This window comes from Carassius gibelio, chromosome A11 (genome assembly GCF_023724105.1).
Source record: "Carassius gibelio isolate Cgi1373 ecotype wild population from Czech Republic chromosome A11, carGib1.2-hapl.c, whole genome shotgun sequence".
Classification (NCBI taxonomy): Eukaryota; Metazoa; Chordata; class Actinopteri; order Cypriniformes; family Cyprinidae; genus Carassius; species Carassius gibelio.
The window spans coordinates 7528629-7547168 of record NC_068381.1 but is presented as its reverse complement, the minus strand read 5'-3'; the positions used below and the strand labels follow the sequence as shown (position 1 = coordinate 7547168).

Sequence of the window (18540 nt, the reverse complement as noted above, 5' to 3'; positions counted from 1 at the left end):
TTTCTCTCTAATTACTTTAAACCCCAGCCCAACTTCCTGTTCTGTGGAGCTTCACAGAAACTGCCAGTGTGACGACTGATTTCGTTTGAATCATTGCTAATTGTGCAGCTTTCCAACCGTTCACCCTAGTTGCAGTGAGCAGATTCACAATGACAGATATACGTAACTTCTAGTTAGAGGTACATTTTCGCCCACATGCATGTATCTGCACAAAAATATTCATGAACTTGCACTGCAGAAGAGCAGCTCGTAAAGAGGGCCCAGTCGACCCAATCTCAACAAACTGTCTGTCTCACTTAGCAACTGTCGGGAGACATTCTGCTTTGTCTCATATCTGTCACTAAATTGGTTTCACACTGTCTTTCTTGCCCCTTCCCAAAGCTTAGGTCTGATAGTTTGTATCTGTGATGCCAACAGAACGTTTTCTGTCAGGTTGAGCAGAAAACGTTGGGCCATCAATTTGAGTTTTTGTTTCTGAAGATGAAGATTAATTTAATCAAACTGTAATCCTGATGGACAGGAAACTTTTGTAGTAAACAGTCTTTTAGCAGACAGTTATAACTGGGCCATTAGCCCTGGAGCATTCTGGGATTGTTTACTTCCCCAAGGTACAATGATGATAGCTAACGGATTGTTCTTTGTTTAGTGTTAACATTTTAGTTACTGGCCTTAGTCTTTAAACACTCTACATTTTGTTGGTGGACTCATCCTGGACCTTAAAGAGATTGTTTGCCCAAAAAAAGGAAAGTCTGACACAATTTATGATTACCAGAACTTCACCTCTTTTTACTGAACAGTGTGCTCTCAGATTGAATCACTTGTTCATTTGTCCTACTTCTTTGAGGCTGAATTTGTCTGGATATTATTGGTCTTATGCTGGTTTGTTTGGGCAGACTGCTAGTTAATACAGGTATGTCAAAGTAAATCGCTTAAAAGCGTATTCGTGCAAACTTAAGTGTGTGAATCACGCACTGTGACCTGAAATAGTTGAATCACTCTCATGTACGTACATACTGTATGATGTGTAGTGTTTAGCTCTTTTAACCACTAATGTTGGCATACTGATTATTTTGTCAACATCAAAGATCTCTCTAGAGTCTCTCTGATGCTGAGATACAGATGTTTCATCTCAAAACCATGAAACGGTACAACATGCATCTCTCTATCTGTCTCTCACTCTTTGTATCTCCCCTTATCCCCTAAACAAATATCATTTGGTGACATTCTCTTCTCTCCCCGGGTTCAAGTAAGCATTAAGCCGTTTTCATTTGTAATTAATTTTTTGTGAGGCACTGAATGCTGTGGGATTACAACTCCCCACTGCTGCTCTGTTAAATACTCTGATTATTCAATACAACTGCTGCACAAAGAGAGAGAAAGAGAGCATTTATAGAGGTATACACACCAGAGTTGGAGTTCAGGTTGGACCCAGACCAAGGATATAGCCTTTTAAGGCTTAGACTTCAAGACCCATATATTTCAGTCTAAGAACTATGCTGGAAAAATGTAGATTTAATGAGCAACCCAATCAAAGACTTTGATTAAACTGCTGGTTTTTATACTTACCATTCAGGAACCCCATATCATACAAATTCAGACAGACTCTTGTTCAAAACTCTTATGGCTTGCTTGCATCTACATAAAACTAATTCTGTCTATTTGCTGTTTTCATCCTACATTGAGAGTCAGTAGGGTCTAGAACCTTCAAACCTGTTTGAGGTTTTGTGTCACTCACTGATGTACATTTTATGGACAAAACCGTAGAAACCTTCTTCAAAATATTGTGTTCCTTAAAAGAAAAAAGCCACACAAGTTTGGAATGTAAGCTTAAATAAATTATATCAGATGTTTAATGTTTGGGTGCTTTATTCCTCCAAAAGTGGTTGAGGTGATTGCTATTTTGGCTTTCAGACCAAAACCTTAAAAAACTGAGATCAAGATCCAAGCCACATTTGTGTGATCTCAATACCACAAGATCTCTGATACACAAGTGCATGCAAATGCAGCCACACAAAGGCACATAAAACACAAAAGGATGTACACGCAACATAGACAAGAGAAGGGAACCTCTGAATTATGCTGTTTATCTGTGAATCATAACTTATTCTCTTTTTACTTTTTAGATATATTTTTTTTTCTCACACTCGCTGATCCCAGAACAACACATGGACCGGCTTTGATATGCATGACTCTTGCTTGGGTTCAGGGGTTAGGCTACTACTTCAGCCTGACAATTAGAGAGTTACAGCCTTTCTGGAACCTCATCTCCTCCTCCTTTTTATCTTTTTAATATTAATTGCCTCCCCACTGTCATAAATGTCAGATGAAGACCATTGAATATTTTAAATTACCCATGCTTTACCTGTGGCACCAGTGGGTGGCTTTTGGGTGCCTGGTGGATGAGGCATGTCTCTCCTGATATGCTTAATTACTGCTTAACTCATGTAAGCATAAGGGATAATGTACAGGTCATCCGTCTCAGAGTCCTTCAGTCAGACAAAGAGGGACATTAGAGCATCATAGAGGCTCTGAATTACAGCCCCCTTTATCAGTCAGGGCTCCCCTCTCGCAATGGTCTCATCATCTGAGAGCCACTGCATCAAATACACACACACACACAGTCTCTCGTAGTCTGACATTGTCTGTCACCCATGGTTTTCTGTTATTCTGGCATCTTCTGGGGTCCTCTGAGGGGTTGGCATAATCTTTCTCATGTGATCTGGATTCAGACTGAAGCTAATTCTAACCCTAAATCCTAGTAACCATGGTATGTCAATCCCGTGGCAAAAACAGACAAACAAATAGAAACATAATTAGAATTGCTGCTGTTCCATCCAAGTAAAATAATTTGTTTAACCCAGGCTAAGGAATAATAATGCGCATTTGATCAGATATAACTGCAGTCCAGGATTATGAGATGCATTATTTGAATGCTTGGCCAAAGAGATGTGTCTGGAATGTGATTGATTGTAGCATGGTAGAAGACTAGTTAGGTAGCAGGAGCTAAACCACTAAGGGCCTTTTAGGTATGTAATAATATTTTGTAACTTATACAAACTTAATAGTTTGTATTTAAAATGTAAAATTGGGGTAATATGATCATATTTTCTTGACCTGATTAGGACCCTAGGCTAATCCAATTTGAACTACCTGTAGCTTGTTTATTGAAGATGCAGGACAACCACCTAGAAGTGCATTACAATAATCCAGTCTAGAGGTAATGAATGCATGAAATAGCTTTTCTGCATCAGAAACAGATATGTTTCTTAGCTTGGCAGTTTTTCTATGATGGAAGAATGCTGTTTCAAAAGTCAAGTTGCGGTCTAATATAACGCCCAGATTTTTGACTGTAGAGGAAGTAACAGTACATCCGTCTAGTTGCAAATTGTAATCTACAAGATTCTGTGTACTGCTTTATTTTATCCAAATTTAATAGAAGGAAATTATTAGCCACTTTTCCACTGGTGAGCCAGGGCTTAAAACAGGCTGGGCCGGGCTAATAGCCTCACTGAGGCCAAAATAGTGCTGCGTTTCCACCGTCAGGCCAGAAGCTCCACTGCGCTTCACTAAAACCTGCCCTTTACACACTTCTCAGAAACAACGTCACGAAACCCCATCATGTCACAAACAAAGAGAACTTACCATAAAACAAATAAGGAATAAGTCACTGGAATTAGCGCGATCACAAAACGAACACAATAAAAGCGGCCGTTTGTTTGAATGCTTTGTTAAATATTAAAATCCAAAAGCATCAGTGTTTTACTATAGTAAGTGATACATTGATCATAATGAATTAATTTATCATGATTGAAAATTAGACCTACAGAGATAAAATGTTATGAACATTCTGTTATTCAGTCGAGTCTGTTTCAGTTTATTTGAAGTCACAATAGCCTATATAGCCTGCATCACATTTAGAAAGAATGATCATTTATATATTTTTATAAAAGCTCCCAAACAAAAAACATATTATATTTTGAAGACATATGCTACACGGAGCTAAAATCTCGAGACGAGACTTATGACAGATAAAATGACAGATAAAAAATGTTACTAAATAAATACACGATTGTGATGGAGAATAAGAGGCTGACGTCTAATTTCTCCAGCAGTCATATTAACCAGGTTTACTATGGTAACGTTAATGCCTAGCGTGCAAATTAAGCTTTTAATGTGATTTAAACTTTAAAAGTACATTAAAATAGAAACTACAGTTTCTAAGTTCTTCAACATGGAAAGCAATTCAAATGTAACTAAGTAATTTTGCCATATATTTTATTTTTTATTGTGAGTAAACACTTTTGTGGAAATTTTTTTTTACAATTATTTTATTTTATTTTATTTTATTTTTTGTAATGTCTTGCCTGCTGCACACGTATTCCAGCAATTCAAACTTACATTGCAGTCTGTTATAAAAAAATTTTTTTGATCATTATCAAAATAAAATAGTCAACTAAACATTTACACTAGTCAGTTGCCAAGGACATCTTTGCTCATGTGAAGAGGATGATATTTTATGTACAAGCCTAGTATACATTATAAATAACAGTTTAACATTCAAATATATTGCGAATATGGAAACATTTGGATTTGTTACGAATGAGACATGAGCAACAACCTCCAAATAAAACAAAGTTGTAGTGATCGGACAGGTAGGATCTAAACCATCTTAGAACCTGCCCTTGAATACCTGTATAGATAAATGAGTATGCGCAGAGTCCAAATGAGAGAGGGCCGGCAAGACAAGCCTGGTCATTAAGTTAATTTTAGTCATCAAGCTGTAGTGTTACATCAGCTTACTTTCTCTTACATTGGCGCTATAATTCACAACAGGCAAACTTAATTTCCCATGTGTTGTCCATAAAAAACTTAATGCACTTGTACTTTAGTGCTTCTCTGTTTTTGATTGAACTTGGATTATGCTTTGGGCATGACGTGCTGAACCTCGTCATCATTTACACACACTCAGGCTCTTCCTAACCTGTTTCTCTTTCTTCTGTTGAATGCAAAAGAAGATATTTTGAAGAATTATGATAACCAAACATTTGGTGGTAGCCATTGGCTTCCATAGGTTTTTTTTTTTCCGTAAGTCAACTGTCTGGTTACATGTATTCCTCAAAATATCTTGAAATGAATGCATTGAATTGAAGTCAATAAATTGACAGAATTTAAATTTGTGGGCATTTTTTATGCTCCCCACAGCCTCATTTATTAAATAAAAATACAGTAAAAATGTTAAGATTGTAAAATTATTATTACAATTTCCTGTTTTAATACATTTAAAAATGTTACGTTTTCCTAAAATGGCGAAGCTTAATTTTCAGGAGCCATTACTCTTCAGTGTCACATGATCATTATGAAATCAGTCTAATATGCTGATTTGGTGTTCAATTTTTCTCTTAAATATATATTTCTTACATATTGTACATATCTTACATAATTATATTTATTTTATAATCCTTACTATCACTTTTGATCAATTTAATCCGTCCCAAAGAGAACTCATTAGCCAATTTTATATTGTGAACCCTTATTGTTTATCACATTAAAGATATGTGTTACCCATGTGTTTAGTATGTATAACCCTGACATCACTAAGTCCCATCAAAGGAGTATCATTGACATGACTGGCTACCCTGAGCAAAAAGTCATGTTCACTTTTATGTGATTTCAGCCATTCATCAGTTGCTATATCCAGCCTTACTAATACTTCTATAGATTACATGGCAAACCGTTCGCCGTGCAGAGGGAGAAATTCCCTGTCACGGATTGCATTGTGCGGAGCCCCTAAAGTCCCGATTGGTGCGAGACCGGCTCCATTGCAACTAATCGGACGCCCGTCTGCGTTCGATCTCATTAGGCTGATCAAGTGCCCTCATCTGCTGTCACGTTCCATCGAGTCTCCTGCCAAAACTTCAGGCAAACAGTGTGGGACAGAAAGGAAGAGAGAAAAGAGATGAAAAGAAAGCCAGCTTCTCGGCGGCCCCCAATGAAAATGCAAATTGAGCAAATGATCTCTAAAGTCAGAAAGAAAGAGAGAAATGAGTGTCTCTCTCAGATGACACAGTCTGGACGTGAGTGAGTTTTTATGAGCCTAACTGAGGAGGTACTTACTGATGAAAGGAATGTGGCATTCAGATTTCTACCGCAGTGGGTGTTTGCTTCATATATGCTTGAGGGAAGCTGAAAAGATGGACCGTTTTAAATGTTTTTAGAATATTAATAACATTTTTATTATTATTATTACTGGCCAGTGAGCTAAAACATTAAAATGGCAGTCTGTTTTTATTAAAGTGAAAGTTCTTAAGTTATGTGTAGTCTATTCATTCTTATGTTTAAAGAATATTAGATTTATTTGTTTAATATTACATATAATTTTATTTCTTTACGTAACCTTAAAAAGACCTGTATTAGACCATGATTATCATATCTCCTAACTGATTTTTCTTCTGCCTCTGTCTCTCACTCCATTTAAAAAATAAAAAGAAAGAAAAAGAAAGTCATGTAGTCATCCAGTGTCTCCACTTTAGCTTGTGTTTTAACACTCATTAAGACACACAGACCTCATCGTCACGCTAATGAGAGGCAAGCAGCCTCTCCATATCAGCAGGGTCAGTTTGAGCAAGAAAAGAGGAGGATAAAGAAATTTAGCAGTATGGAGCCAAACAAAGTCATGTCGAGAAAAAGAAAGATTATTTTAAGAACGGGATACAGCAAATGGGACGAGCAGGAAATGAAGGCAAAGAGGAAGAGCCAAAGAGACTAATGAAAGTGGCCTGAAGCATAGGGCAGAGAGCGGCACACAGAGACAAACGAGTGCACATTCTCTCGAAGCAGTAATGAGAGCGCAGAGAACTCACTACCCCACACACCCGAGCATGGCTCACCACTCACTCCTATACACTACACTACAGTCACAATTCATCTCAAACTCTCATTTGCTCTGGATGACACACGGGACTGCATTCTGTCCTGTCCACTGAGAGCATATACACAATCATAGAGCTTCACACATTGCTTAGTTAAGATGTGAGATTGTTCACTATTAACTATTTTAAAAAGGTCAACATACATGATAGCATTCATACATCCTTGCAGTTCTTGACTTATACATAATCATGCATAAACTGTAGAGTCTAAATAAAAGGAGTGTAAACGTTGATTAAGGTTAATAATACTATTATAATAATAGTATTACTACTTACACTACAGAAATCCTTTCATTCAGCATTGGTTTTCAGCATTGATCCTATTAAGAAATATTTCTTAATTTCATATTCATTGGAGTCATTTCGCATTGTGTGACACTGAAGACTGGAGAAATTTCGTCACAGAAATACAAATAAAAATAGATTATTTTACAATATTGTTTCTAAAGTGTTTTTGATCATTAGAGACTTAAATGGAAATTAAAACAGTAATGTCCTTTTTTTTTCAGAAATGAACTTTTGTTTTCCATAAAAAGGTGCTAGCATTTTCCTTAGACCTGCATAGAAGAATGGACTATACTTTATACTTTTTTCTTGGGCTCAACATTGCTTTGCAATCTCAAAGAAACATTCTGGCAACCACTCAACAAACCCTACAAGTAGCATCACGGACATGCAGGCACTTCTCTTAAGATAATGCAAAAATCTACGTCTCTCTTGTGTTCTTTCATGGTCTTACATCTTGATGAAGATAATTTGATGTTGTAATAGTTGAATGTCTGCACCTGTGCCTAAATTTGCTGCTTAGACCTTTAGAAACTATTACGGTTAGATACAAAACCAGCTGAGCATTTTCAGTGGGACATTTGTTTGAGGATGAAGAAACCATCATGTCTGTAGGCTCTGTTATTGCAGTATTTTTGCTTAGCTCTTATCACTGGCTCTTCTCTCCATTTCTCTCTCTCTCTCTCTCTCTCTCTTTCTCATTCTCCATCCATCCTTGTTTGCAGTGATTGTCCTTGTTTAAAGCATTCATACATCACTCTGTCCCTCACTCCTGTGCTGATGTGAACGAGTGTGCTTTGCACACTGAGAGACTCTGTTTGCAATGCTGGAGAGGGGTGGGGTTGGGGGGGGGGGCGGGTGCTGTGGCTGTAATATATGCCGTTATCAGCATTTCGAGACCGGCGCAGTAATCGCTGCTGATGTGACAATACAGCGACTCTGTGCAGAACCAACCAGGAAAACTTAGTCATTTCTCAGCCATACCTCCCCATACAACATCAGTTACTATTTGTTGTTATTATAGTTGTTTTATTACTTCATTTAAACTGAAACTTTACACATGCAAGATATAAAGTCTGAATAATCGACAATACGCAAATCTGACTCTCTCACTCTGGAAACAGACTTCCAGTGAGGCCATGTTTTATTAATTTACACTTCAAAATCAAACAATTTTTTTTTTTAACAAAGAAAACTGAAATAATAACTGAATAAGATTCTGCATTTTCTAAGCATCTAATCTAATGCTACTGCCATGTTTTTATGAATATCTTCTATATTTCAGTCAAAGTGTTGTACTGATATTTTATTATTAAAAATGTCATACAAATCGAAATCAAAGCATTTCCGCTCCTGATTTCAGACGTTTGAACTCCTCTGCATGTGTCTCTCACAGTCTGGATGGCTGTAAGATTGAGTGAGAGAAGGTTGCGTCAGTCTGATGGTTTTGAGTTGTTCAGGTAGATGTGCTGAGGTAGTAAAACAGAGCATTAAGTCAGTGTGACGTCTTCCCATCAGCCCCTGCACCTCATCACAGATCAGAGATTTAGAAAAACCTGTGAGAGGTCACAGCACTGAGATGAACAAACTTCACAATCATTTTTACTGCGTTGTCTTGCTGTCGGCTGCATTGCTCTCTGTTTTCCCCTCTCATTTATTTAATGAGTTCAATGTCGGCATGACCCGTCCTCAAAGAGCTGCTAACTTTTATGAACGTTTTCATGAGAACCTGTTTTTTTCTCTCCCTCTCTCTCCATCCCTCCCATCTCTCCCACAGAAAACATGAAGGCACCTCTGCAAAGGTCACGATCGCGTCAGAATATCAATTTCAACTCGACCCGAGCACCCACTGCCAAGGAGCCTCATTACGAGAGTGAACCCCATCCTTCTGCAGCCCACAGGCTGACCCACCGGCCCGAGGGGGAGAAAGAAAAAGCCAGAGCACGAGAGAAGGAAAAAGAGCAAACTCCAACGCTTTGCTCATCCAGTGGTGACACAGACGTAGAGGCCTTGCTTGCCCGCCTGCGTGCCCTGTGATGACATCACCGCTTCCCCAGAGCTCTCGAGTTTGACCTATGTAGTCAGTATGGTGACACGGACACAAAAAAGAAACACAGAGCGCAGTCACTTTTTGCTAATAAATGCCGCTGGGTTGCGCTCATACACGCAAAGGAAAAGTCTTAACAATTAACCTTTCTCTGCCCTTTTACCTCTAACAACAGACTTGTCCACAGAAGTGCGAGTCTTTGTGTTGGTTGGGTCCAGGATAAAAGCTCACAGTTTTTTACGCAGCTAATTACTAGACCGTTTAGAGTGACCTTTGGGCCAAGCACTTGTCTTTTTTATGTCACAAACAGACCAATTATTACTCTTTAAAAGGCTTCATGCTGCTTTTTAAGACACATGCAATGCGCATTTTCACATACATAGACGTTTGACCTATTCAAATAACGGTTCAAATTTATGAAATCCCTTTCCACATTCAGACTTATTTTACCTCTTTCATATAAACCAAAAATATTTTAGCATCTTTAATAACATAGCTATATCTCAACATGTTTATTATAAATATAAATCACTTTTTTTTCCCCTGCATGACTCTTTTTGACCTATGTTTGTATTCATTTATATGTATTCAAATTAATAAAAAGTTTTAATATGCATGGAAATATTATATATACTTAAAAACTACTTGTGTACTTACTTTTTTCTGTTTTTGATAATAAAAAGAATGTATTAGTTGGGTTTTGGCCCTCTCAAGAGAGACGGAACTATGCAAGAGCAGTGGTTCAGTATTAGGAGAGCCACTGACAGCAGATCCCCGAGTGCCAGGAGTATTTGTACTGCTTAGCAAACCTCACTGATGTAATGCACTCTACTCTTCTGCACATTTGTTCTTGGATCTGCGGCTTTTCCAAAAAACAATTCCTTTGTTTTGTTAGACATTTGATTTCTTTGGTTTCCTTTTTGTGTTTGTTTGTCATGTTGTGTGCACGTGTTTTCTCATTGTAAAATTGACAAGTTTTCATGTTCTTCCTCATGATGTTTTCTGTATTATTCCTGATGTGATTTTCCTCTGTCCTGCTGTCAATCAGGTGTGACATTGGTCTGAGATTACCTGTGAAATCACATCTCTTCTCTCCCTTCCATTCTCCCTGGACTTACTACACTCCCATCACCTTTTTTGATTCTTTGAAACAACATTCCAGTTATTGGATAGACATTATTGCAGTGACATTCTTTTGTGAAATGTTTCAAATAAAATAAAGAAAAGAAAAATGATGCAGAGAACTCAGTTTTTTGTTCGGCTTTAAAGCAGACGAATGTCAGTTCTTTTTCTTTTCTTTTTTTTGTCTTTTTTTTTGTGTGTGTGTTCCACTTAGTTTCCCTCATTAAAAGGGTGCATATGTTCTGGCACATCCTCTCATTCATTCAGGAATCTCATTTTATACACTGTTACCTGAGAGCGGGGTTGAGGTTAGGAAGGGAGGCTGGCACCTCCTGGAGAGATGAAAGCCTCTGCGACCCACAATCACACTGTTTATTGTATTGTGAATAATAATTAATGCTGTTTCCAGAGTTGTCTTTTCCAGTTTAATTAATCAAATGGAAATTGGGGAGGTCGGTTTGCCCATTCACAGTACTAGACAGCACATGCTGGAGTTATTTAGAATTTGGGAATGCTGGTTGTTTAAATAAAGGATTGATAGCAAAGAGCTTGCTGTCTATCACATTCTTAGCCAGCATTATGTGAATGACTGACATTGGCAGCAACTGATCTCCTCATGACATTCAAGTACTGGTTATCATATGAGGTACTTGGAAGCTATCAAAACAAAGGAAAATAGATTACCTGACAAATATTCTATAAAATAGATGTGTGCTGTATGTATATATTTTTTTTTCACAGAGCTTGGGATTGCCATCTTCGTGGACATGCATGGTTAATGGTCAAGCAGTGACAGCAGTTGCCCATAATGTGAAATTATGATTTTTTTTCTTCTTTTTTGGGGGGGGTCAAAAGCTTACATCTCTTATTTAAGTGAAAGTGAAGTGACATGTGACCAAGTATGGTGACCCATACTCAGAATTTGTGCTCTGCATTTAACCCATCCAAGTGCACACACCCACACCATGAACACACTTAGTAAATGCAGCCTTGGTGAGCATAAATTATTTTGCCAACCCCAAACTATAGTGTACATAAAGGTATCCTAAAATATTGATCCTGAAATGGAAAAAAGAAAAAAGAAAAAAAAAAAACAGAATAAGTACCTTTAGCGTGCTACATATTGTTACCTACATTTGGTCTTGCATGCCTATAATGCATTAAAATGCTGTCCAGGTAGTTTGTTCATTACCTTTTGCAACTAAGCTCAAGGATTTGTAAACCACACTAAGCTACAGATTGGATTCACAAAATAGATCACATAAAAGACAACATTGCTCAGCAGTCAAATTGAATGAATCTGCGAAGAGACATATTGGTATTCTTTGAAACCAATAACCCAGAAAACAACATAATTGACAATAATCCCCTTACCCAATCTCCATTTAAATACCCTGTGTGCATGCAACACACTTCCTGCGGACTAAACGGACCTACGGCTACCAGAGGATAAAAACCCATCACAACAACAGGCCGTCAGTGCAGTCGAAAAGCTCTTTGTGCCGAAATTAAATCATATCAATTTACATCCAAATCTCTGCCAAAGCTGCAATGTCACACTTCCACTATCCAAAGAACACAGAATCCTCTCCTCTATGCTTTTTATTTGTGTTTAGTCGTCCAAAACATCAGGCTCTCTGCAGGCGGTCTGTGTAGTGCTGCTCTTAGTGGCATCACAGCTCTGATCAGCACCATGGACAGCTCCAGCAAAAGCAATGCTAATGAAGCACGGCCTTCCTCGTTCCCCTCTGTAGTGGTGTCAGACAGGCGCTCACTCTCACCATCTCGCCTCTAAATGATCCACTGCCAGCTTACTTTCTTGCTTATCTGCTCTCGGCCTACTCCAAAAGGACAGGAACACAAGAAATCACCCAGACCCGTTGCCTTTTTCCCAGCTTAATAGGACAAACTGGAGAGGCAGAGGATATGTAATTCTGCTGAATGAAGTAGTGGCCAAAACTAGTCCGTGAAGCAGACCAGATCATTCCCTTCCTATTAAATGCCTGCTGTCAACTGGCTTTCCATATTATGAGAGGGAGATCAGAAGAGGGTAAATGTCACAGCCAAAACATTGGTTCATCTCAAGACATGCTGTGTCAGGTAGACTGAGAATGAAGGTCAGGTTAAAGAGGTTAAGGCTTGTTTGTGTAGATACGTGTGTTGTTTCATACTACTTTTGTTAATTATGCTTCAAATGACTTGAATTTCTTTTTTATTGTTGTTGTTATTACAGTGTGTACATTTTTCTCACACTGTTTGCTTTTTAAAATGACAGTTACAGTTTCTGTTATTCACTCCACTGTCTCTGCTGTTGGATATGAATCTACTTGACAGACGGTCCTCAATAACAATGTGTATGTCTGGCTGTTTTCTAACTGTTTCAACCAAGACGAACACAGACTGTCCAACTAGAGAAAGAGAAACAGACATCTGTTGGTTTTTGAACATGCATTGATGCATCTCAAGCTGCCATCGCAAAGCCTTTCTTCCAGGCAACAACAAAAATGAGATCAGGGAAGGGGGGTAAAGATGCATTTTCTTTATTGAACAGTTGTGAGGTTGTGTGTATAATTTAAAGGGAGACCAAGCATATTGTGTGGCAGATTGCAGTCTGCTTGGGTTTAATTGGAGATGGGGAGAGTGAGGCAGATGTGAGTTAAGACTGTTAAACTCTAATTACTAGGATGAATCCTCACCCCACACATCTTCAAGCATACGGAGGCGGGTCGAAAAGACTGATCAATATTGGTCAAAGCAAAAGTTTGATCTGCCTACCTTGGAATCAGAAAATGGTACAACCTAGACACAAACTCAGTTGTACCTTCAGTGTAAAATAATGAGTTGAATGTCAATCAAAATAAACCTTTTCAAACCCATGATCTAATAAGATCTATTCTGATTGGCTGGTTTCACAAAATTTTTGAAAATGCGGACACAGACATGTTTTTATCAGTCCAAAGTTCTGTTTACAAGATGTCACTTTGACACCGCAATCACTTCTGAGTATGAAATAACTTCTGGATTTGGCGAGGTTAGTGACATCAAACCTTTGAAATATTTTTTTTAATATATGCATAATTGAAATGATAAATAATGTTATATTTATTGGCAACGAGTAGTTTTTTTATTATCTATCCTTTCTTTCTTCACCAGATGACGAAGTGTGTGTATGTATCAATTGCAGCGGGGTGGAGTATGGTTGCCTTTTCATCCGCTGCACTAACAGTCCAGGAAAAATGTGGAAATTACTCCTGACAAAGCTAAGTGGCTCACCTCTCTCAATTCACCAGATTAAGAAGTGGACTCCTGGATTCTCTCCCTCTTTCTCTGTTTCTCTCTTTCTCAATCACACACTCCCACTTCTCATCCCAATCATGATGCGTCCATCAAGTACATGTCCCTGGAAACAAAATTCAGTTTCTAATAATACTCAGCCCTTCTTGGTTTGGAAGAGGTCTATTGTCGGGTATTGTAACAAGTCTGCAGGGAGTTTTGCTCTTGTGGGAGCCAAAAGCAGACAGAAGGCTTGGCACTTTTTGCCATATCTCTATCTCCACGCTCTGCCAGACTTCCTGAGCTTAAGTGTGCTGCACTGATCTTCTTCCTCTCACTGCGAGTCTCCTTTTACTCTATTTGCATCTTTTGTCCCAAATCCTTTCTCACAAATCATTTTCCACCCTAGGATTGATCAGCACTTTGACCTTCTCTCTTCCTGGGATTTTCGTCTCACTTTTCTCTTTCACACCTTGCCTTGTGGAGCCTTTTTACAAAAAAATGGAGAGAGCTTGCTCCTTCTCTTGTCCCTTCTCAGCCTTTTTCTCTTTTCTTGACTCCAGATTGGTTTTTCACCTTGAAATGGCGCCTCTGTCCATTCCTAGCAGCCTTACTGTAAGGGGCAACTGAATCCATCTTAGGCTTTAGCCAAGCAGAGCTCCTGAGTCACCTGCTCCAATGTAATTCCGTTGGATTCAAGATAATCCAGCACCTTCTCTTTTCTCAACTGTTCCTGGTCTATTTCTATCTCAAGGACAGGTCCTTTGAGAGAATATGGCCTCAATCGCTGATAGAAGCCATGGTGTTCTTTAATAAAAAGCTTTTGGGGGGGTGGGGTGAACGAAGTTTAAAGAAGTCTCAGGTAAGGAAACAAACTCTAAGCTCCTTTTTAACCTGAATGTCCATTATTGATTCATGCAAATGTAAAGCGATTTAGTGCGAATCCCTAGCCTTGGCTTTGGTAAAATCTCTCCAGTTGTTGCTTTGCATCAAAACAAGGGTAAATTAGACCTTAAAAAGTCTCCTCAAAGGACAAGGCTTCCTCAAATTTGATTAAAAGCAGCTTAGAATGGAGGAAGAGTGTGAATAGAGTGAGCTCTATAGATAGTGTCGCACCATCATCTACAAACTGTTAAGGCCTCATCAGGAACTGCAGTATTTAAATTGACTCGACTAAAGCCGCGAGTGTGAGTCAGTGGCTGTCAGCAAAGCTCAAGTCCGAGGGTGGATATTAGGGGAGGAAGGTAATTGTCTTTTTCTATGCTTCTCCAGTCAGAAAGATAATCATTTTCTCCCAGGGTACAGACTGAGAGAAGGGGTTTCTGTCTGGTTAGGGATGCTGGGTGGGGTTGGGGATTTTAGGGTGTTTTTGGACTGGACGCCCTGACTCTGCAAGGTCACATCACCATGAGTGAATCCGTGATGATGTGCAGGAAGGACAATGCCCAGAGCGCATGTTATGGAACCAGGCCAGCGTGCCACCACGTGCTGCCAGCATGACAGACAGTGCACAACATCACCCTCCAGTGAGGTCCTGAAACAAACTGACAGTTAACAGCATTACCTGCTTGGTCTTTTTGTATAATTCATGTACTTTTTTTTACTCTTAAGTTATAGGATGCAGAGAAACAGGAATGAATAAAGAGGGATACAGCAGGAGGACATTGATCACTAGATGACCCAAGCCAGACTTTAATCTGAAGCACTATGAGCCAATATGTGAATAATATAATATATGAAGGTTATATATTTGTTTATATTTATATATAATATATGAAGGTTAAGGGCCATTAAGCAGCCATGACTTCAGTCTTCAGTGTCATTGTTTGCTATTTAATATTTTGGTCAAAATGGTGTTAGCTTTTTTTTTTTTTTTTTTTTTTTTAAAGCTTTACATTTGTTGGATTGTTGATGCAAATCTGCTGGGCTCTCTGCATTCCTCCTGAAAAATAAGGTGCATACTTGTAAAATGGAAATGCTAAAAGGTTTTCCTTCTGTGGATGAAAAAATCTGTGTGTGTGTGTGTGTGTGTATGCATTTAAAGTCACTTGATGTCATTATATTTGGGAAATAGAAGAAGCGCAAAAACTGAATCTGGAATTACCGACCGGGTCCATTTACGTTCCATCTACCTCAGCAATAAGCTCTTTATGAAAATGATGAATGAGAGAAAATAACTCAAAGATTGTGTTTGGAGCAGAGTGCAAGTACAAAGTGGCAGCTTTTGATCTCCATGGCAGCGGTGACAGCGACTGGGCGGGCGGAACCATGCGGAGGGTCTTCCGGGATTCGTTATCCTGTTTGTGAGTCTTTTTAATGAAGGGGGAGGTCCCTGCCCTCACAGATAGTCACAACAGAGAGCCGTTTATGCACACGTCTGAACAGATGAGCAGTGAGCATTCTCTAATTACACTTTAAGATCCATTAAATCTATTTCCTTCATTCAGACTTTTCATGGCACTTTTGTTTGACTATGAAGGTAATATGCAAACAATCAGCACAAACAAAAAAATGCTTTATAAACTTTAGAAACAACAACAGCTTACACGTGCTATTATTGTATCCTTCATTTTGTGCTGTAAAGTTACAGTTCTTCTATTGTGAACGAAGATGTCAGAACGCACGTTTATTTATGTAAAATCATCTCCAGCCATGTAAGTGGTACAGACTGACATAAAAGAGCATTGATGTTGCACAGAACTGGTTTTTCCCATGATCACAGCGGTCATATCGCACATCTGGATTCAGCCAATCAGGTTATTTCTGCGGATGATTTTGCACCATGATAAGCAAGCCTGGACAGGTTTCAGAACATGATGTCAAATATAGGTATGCATCTCACTTTGTCACTCTCCCTCATTTCCTTCAGCTCTCTCTCTCTCTCCTCATGTCCCCTGTGTGATGTAATGTGAAGCAGAAATGGTGTTGACCTTACCTTAAATCTTCAGACTGAGAACGAGAGAGGTTGTAAAATATGTTGTATTACCTCACTCTCTTCTACCGCTCTCATTCTCTCTGAAATTGTAGGAGGGGTTGAAAGGTGTGCGCTGTAAATCTTATCAAGTTCAACCAGGCCTGTTTGTTTGAGTTTGGGTCTCGACTGACATCATGACTTAACCCCAGATGGCTCCACTTCAACCAAGTTCCTCCTCACACACCTCCTGAGGTTTGCTCATCTTGCCATGTTCAATTTCATTTTTTAATCAAAACAATGTATTGCTTTTGATTAAATTTTGATCTGTTCCTCACACAAAATAATTGTACAACTCCACAAGACTTGAAGTAGTGCAAGACTTACATTTCCAACTTTTATGGCTTTTCTTGTGCTTTTTATTTTTGAAGATATTATTCAAATCTTTAAAAGGGTATGCATTTGTGTTTCATGTAACAAGACAGGTTGAATTTGACAATTTATTTTTTCTTCTAAATAAAGGCTGTGTGTTTTTAATCAGGAATGATTAAGTCTCAAAGATTTAATTTCCATACGGCATTTTATCAAAGTGAATTGGATATATTTTTTTAACACCGTCATATTTTTCTTGGTGCTTGTGTACCCGCATTGTATTGTTTTTATTAAATGGCTAAAAACTGAGCAAACTGACATATAAAAACAGTGAGGAGGAAGTTCTCATTAGTTGAGTGTGCAGAAGAAAGATGTGCTGTATTTCTTTCAGCAAGCGGGCGTAAAGAAACACACCAACAGATCAGAGAATGGAACAAAAAGTCTTCTGTTGCTGTTATTCACCAGGGTGGCAACCCCAAAATCTGACTAACAGTCACTTTGACAAGCTGCAAATCAAATCACTGCACCACCTACTCCACCTGCCCCCAAAGTTTAAAGATTCTTTTACCATTTAACAGAAGTAATTTGCCAAGAGCTCTGGATGCACAGAGAGGCATAAAATCAAAACACATATCGCAGACGTGTGGATGAGCATTTTTTCTTACATGCACAGAGAATCAGCTATAGAAGGAGCTTAATGAGGAGGAATTAAGATGGAGAGGAAAGAGCAGGCCACGGGGCTAGTTTTAGAAAAACAAGTCGAAGAGATGTCTGATCTAATTTACAAACCCTGAGTGTCATTTCAAAATCCTCTCTCTCTTAGCTGCTAGGTAAAACAAGAAATGAATAAACAAATCTACCTCATTAATATGTATAACCATACATGTCTACGGCAGTACCAGGATGCCAACAGTGCTTTGTAATGGGAAAATATTTTCAGCTGTCGCTGTTAAATCTGCACTACAGCATATTTGATGCATTTGAAATATTACTTGCCGCAACAAGTTTATTGCAAGGCTTTTGTTCAACATTATAACATGCAAAACATGTCGCTTTTACTACAGCACATAATCTCTTTGTTTGAGGCTATAGCATTCATATTTTGTCAGGTTAAGTAGATGATACATTACAGCCTGGGAATTTCTTTTGGTTTTTATGTTTTAACAGGTTGTATACGTCTGACACGCACTCTTGCATGCTCACGCTCCAGTAGAGGCTAGCTGGTGAGAAATTAATGGTACAATGAGCTTTTAATTACCCCTGGATCACAATGCTAAGGTGAGGTAGAAAAACAAGAAAAAGAAACGTGTATGCTAATTATATCCCAAATAATGCAAAGTAGTTGCTTTGACAGTGAATCAAAGATCGGTTTGTTGTTCAGGCTTTAATGGGCGGCTAATTGCTCCTCTCTCGTTAGTCCTAGACTATTCATGTGCAATTAGCCTGTGATTCATTCTCCGTACAAGCACCAGGGCACAGCTGAGATGAGCTTGCTTCCTGTGTCCTGTGTCACGTCTCCCACCAAAACAGCACTTCCACATGTTTCTGTGGTTTAACATGACTAACATTAACATGAGATGAATGAAACATGAAACAAAACA

The 18540-nt window shown here is 38.6% G+C and overlaps 1 protein-coding gene across 3 annotated transcripts in view; it reads left to right on the top strand.

Moving 5' to 3' along the window:
- LOC128022195 (protein diaphanous homolog 3) overlaps positions 1-10496 on the top strand; it is a 265958-nt gene extending 255462 nt beyond the window's left edge. For all 3 annotated transcript variants that reach the window (XM_052609505.1, XM_052609506.1, XM_052609503.1), the window contains one exon: positions 8992-10496. In XM_052609505.1, coding sequence (XP_052465465.1) covers positions 8992-9251 — 260 coding nt within the window. In that variant the 3' untranslated portion in view covers positions 9252-10496. The remainder of the gene's footprint in view (positions 1-8991) is intronic.
- The last annotated feature ends 8044 nt before the right edge of the window (positions 10497-18540 follow it).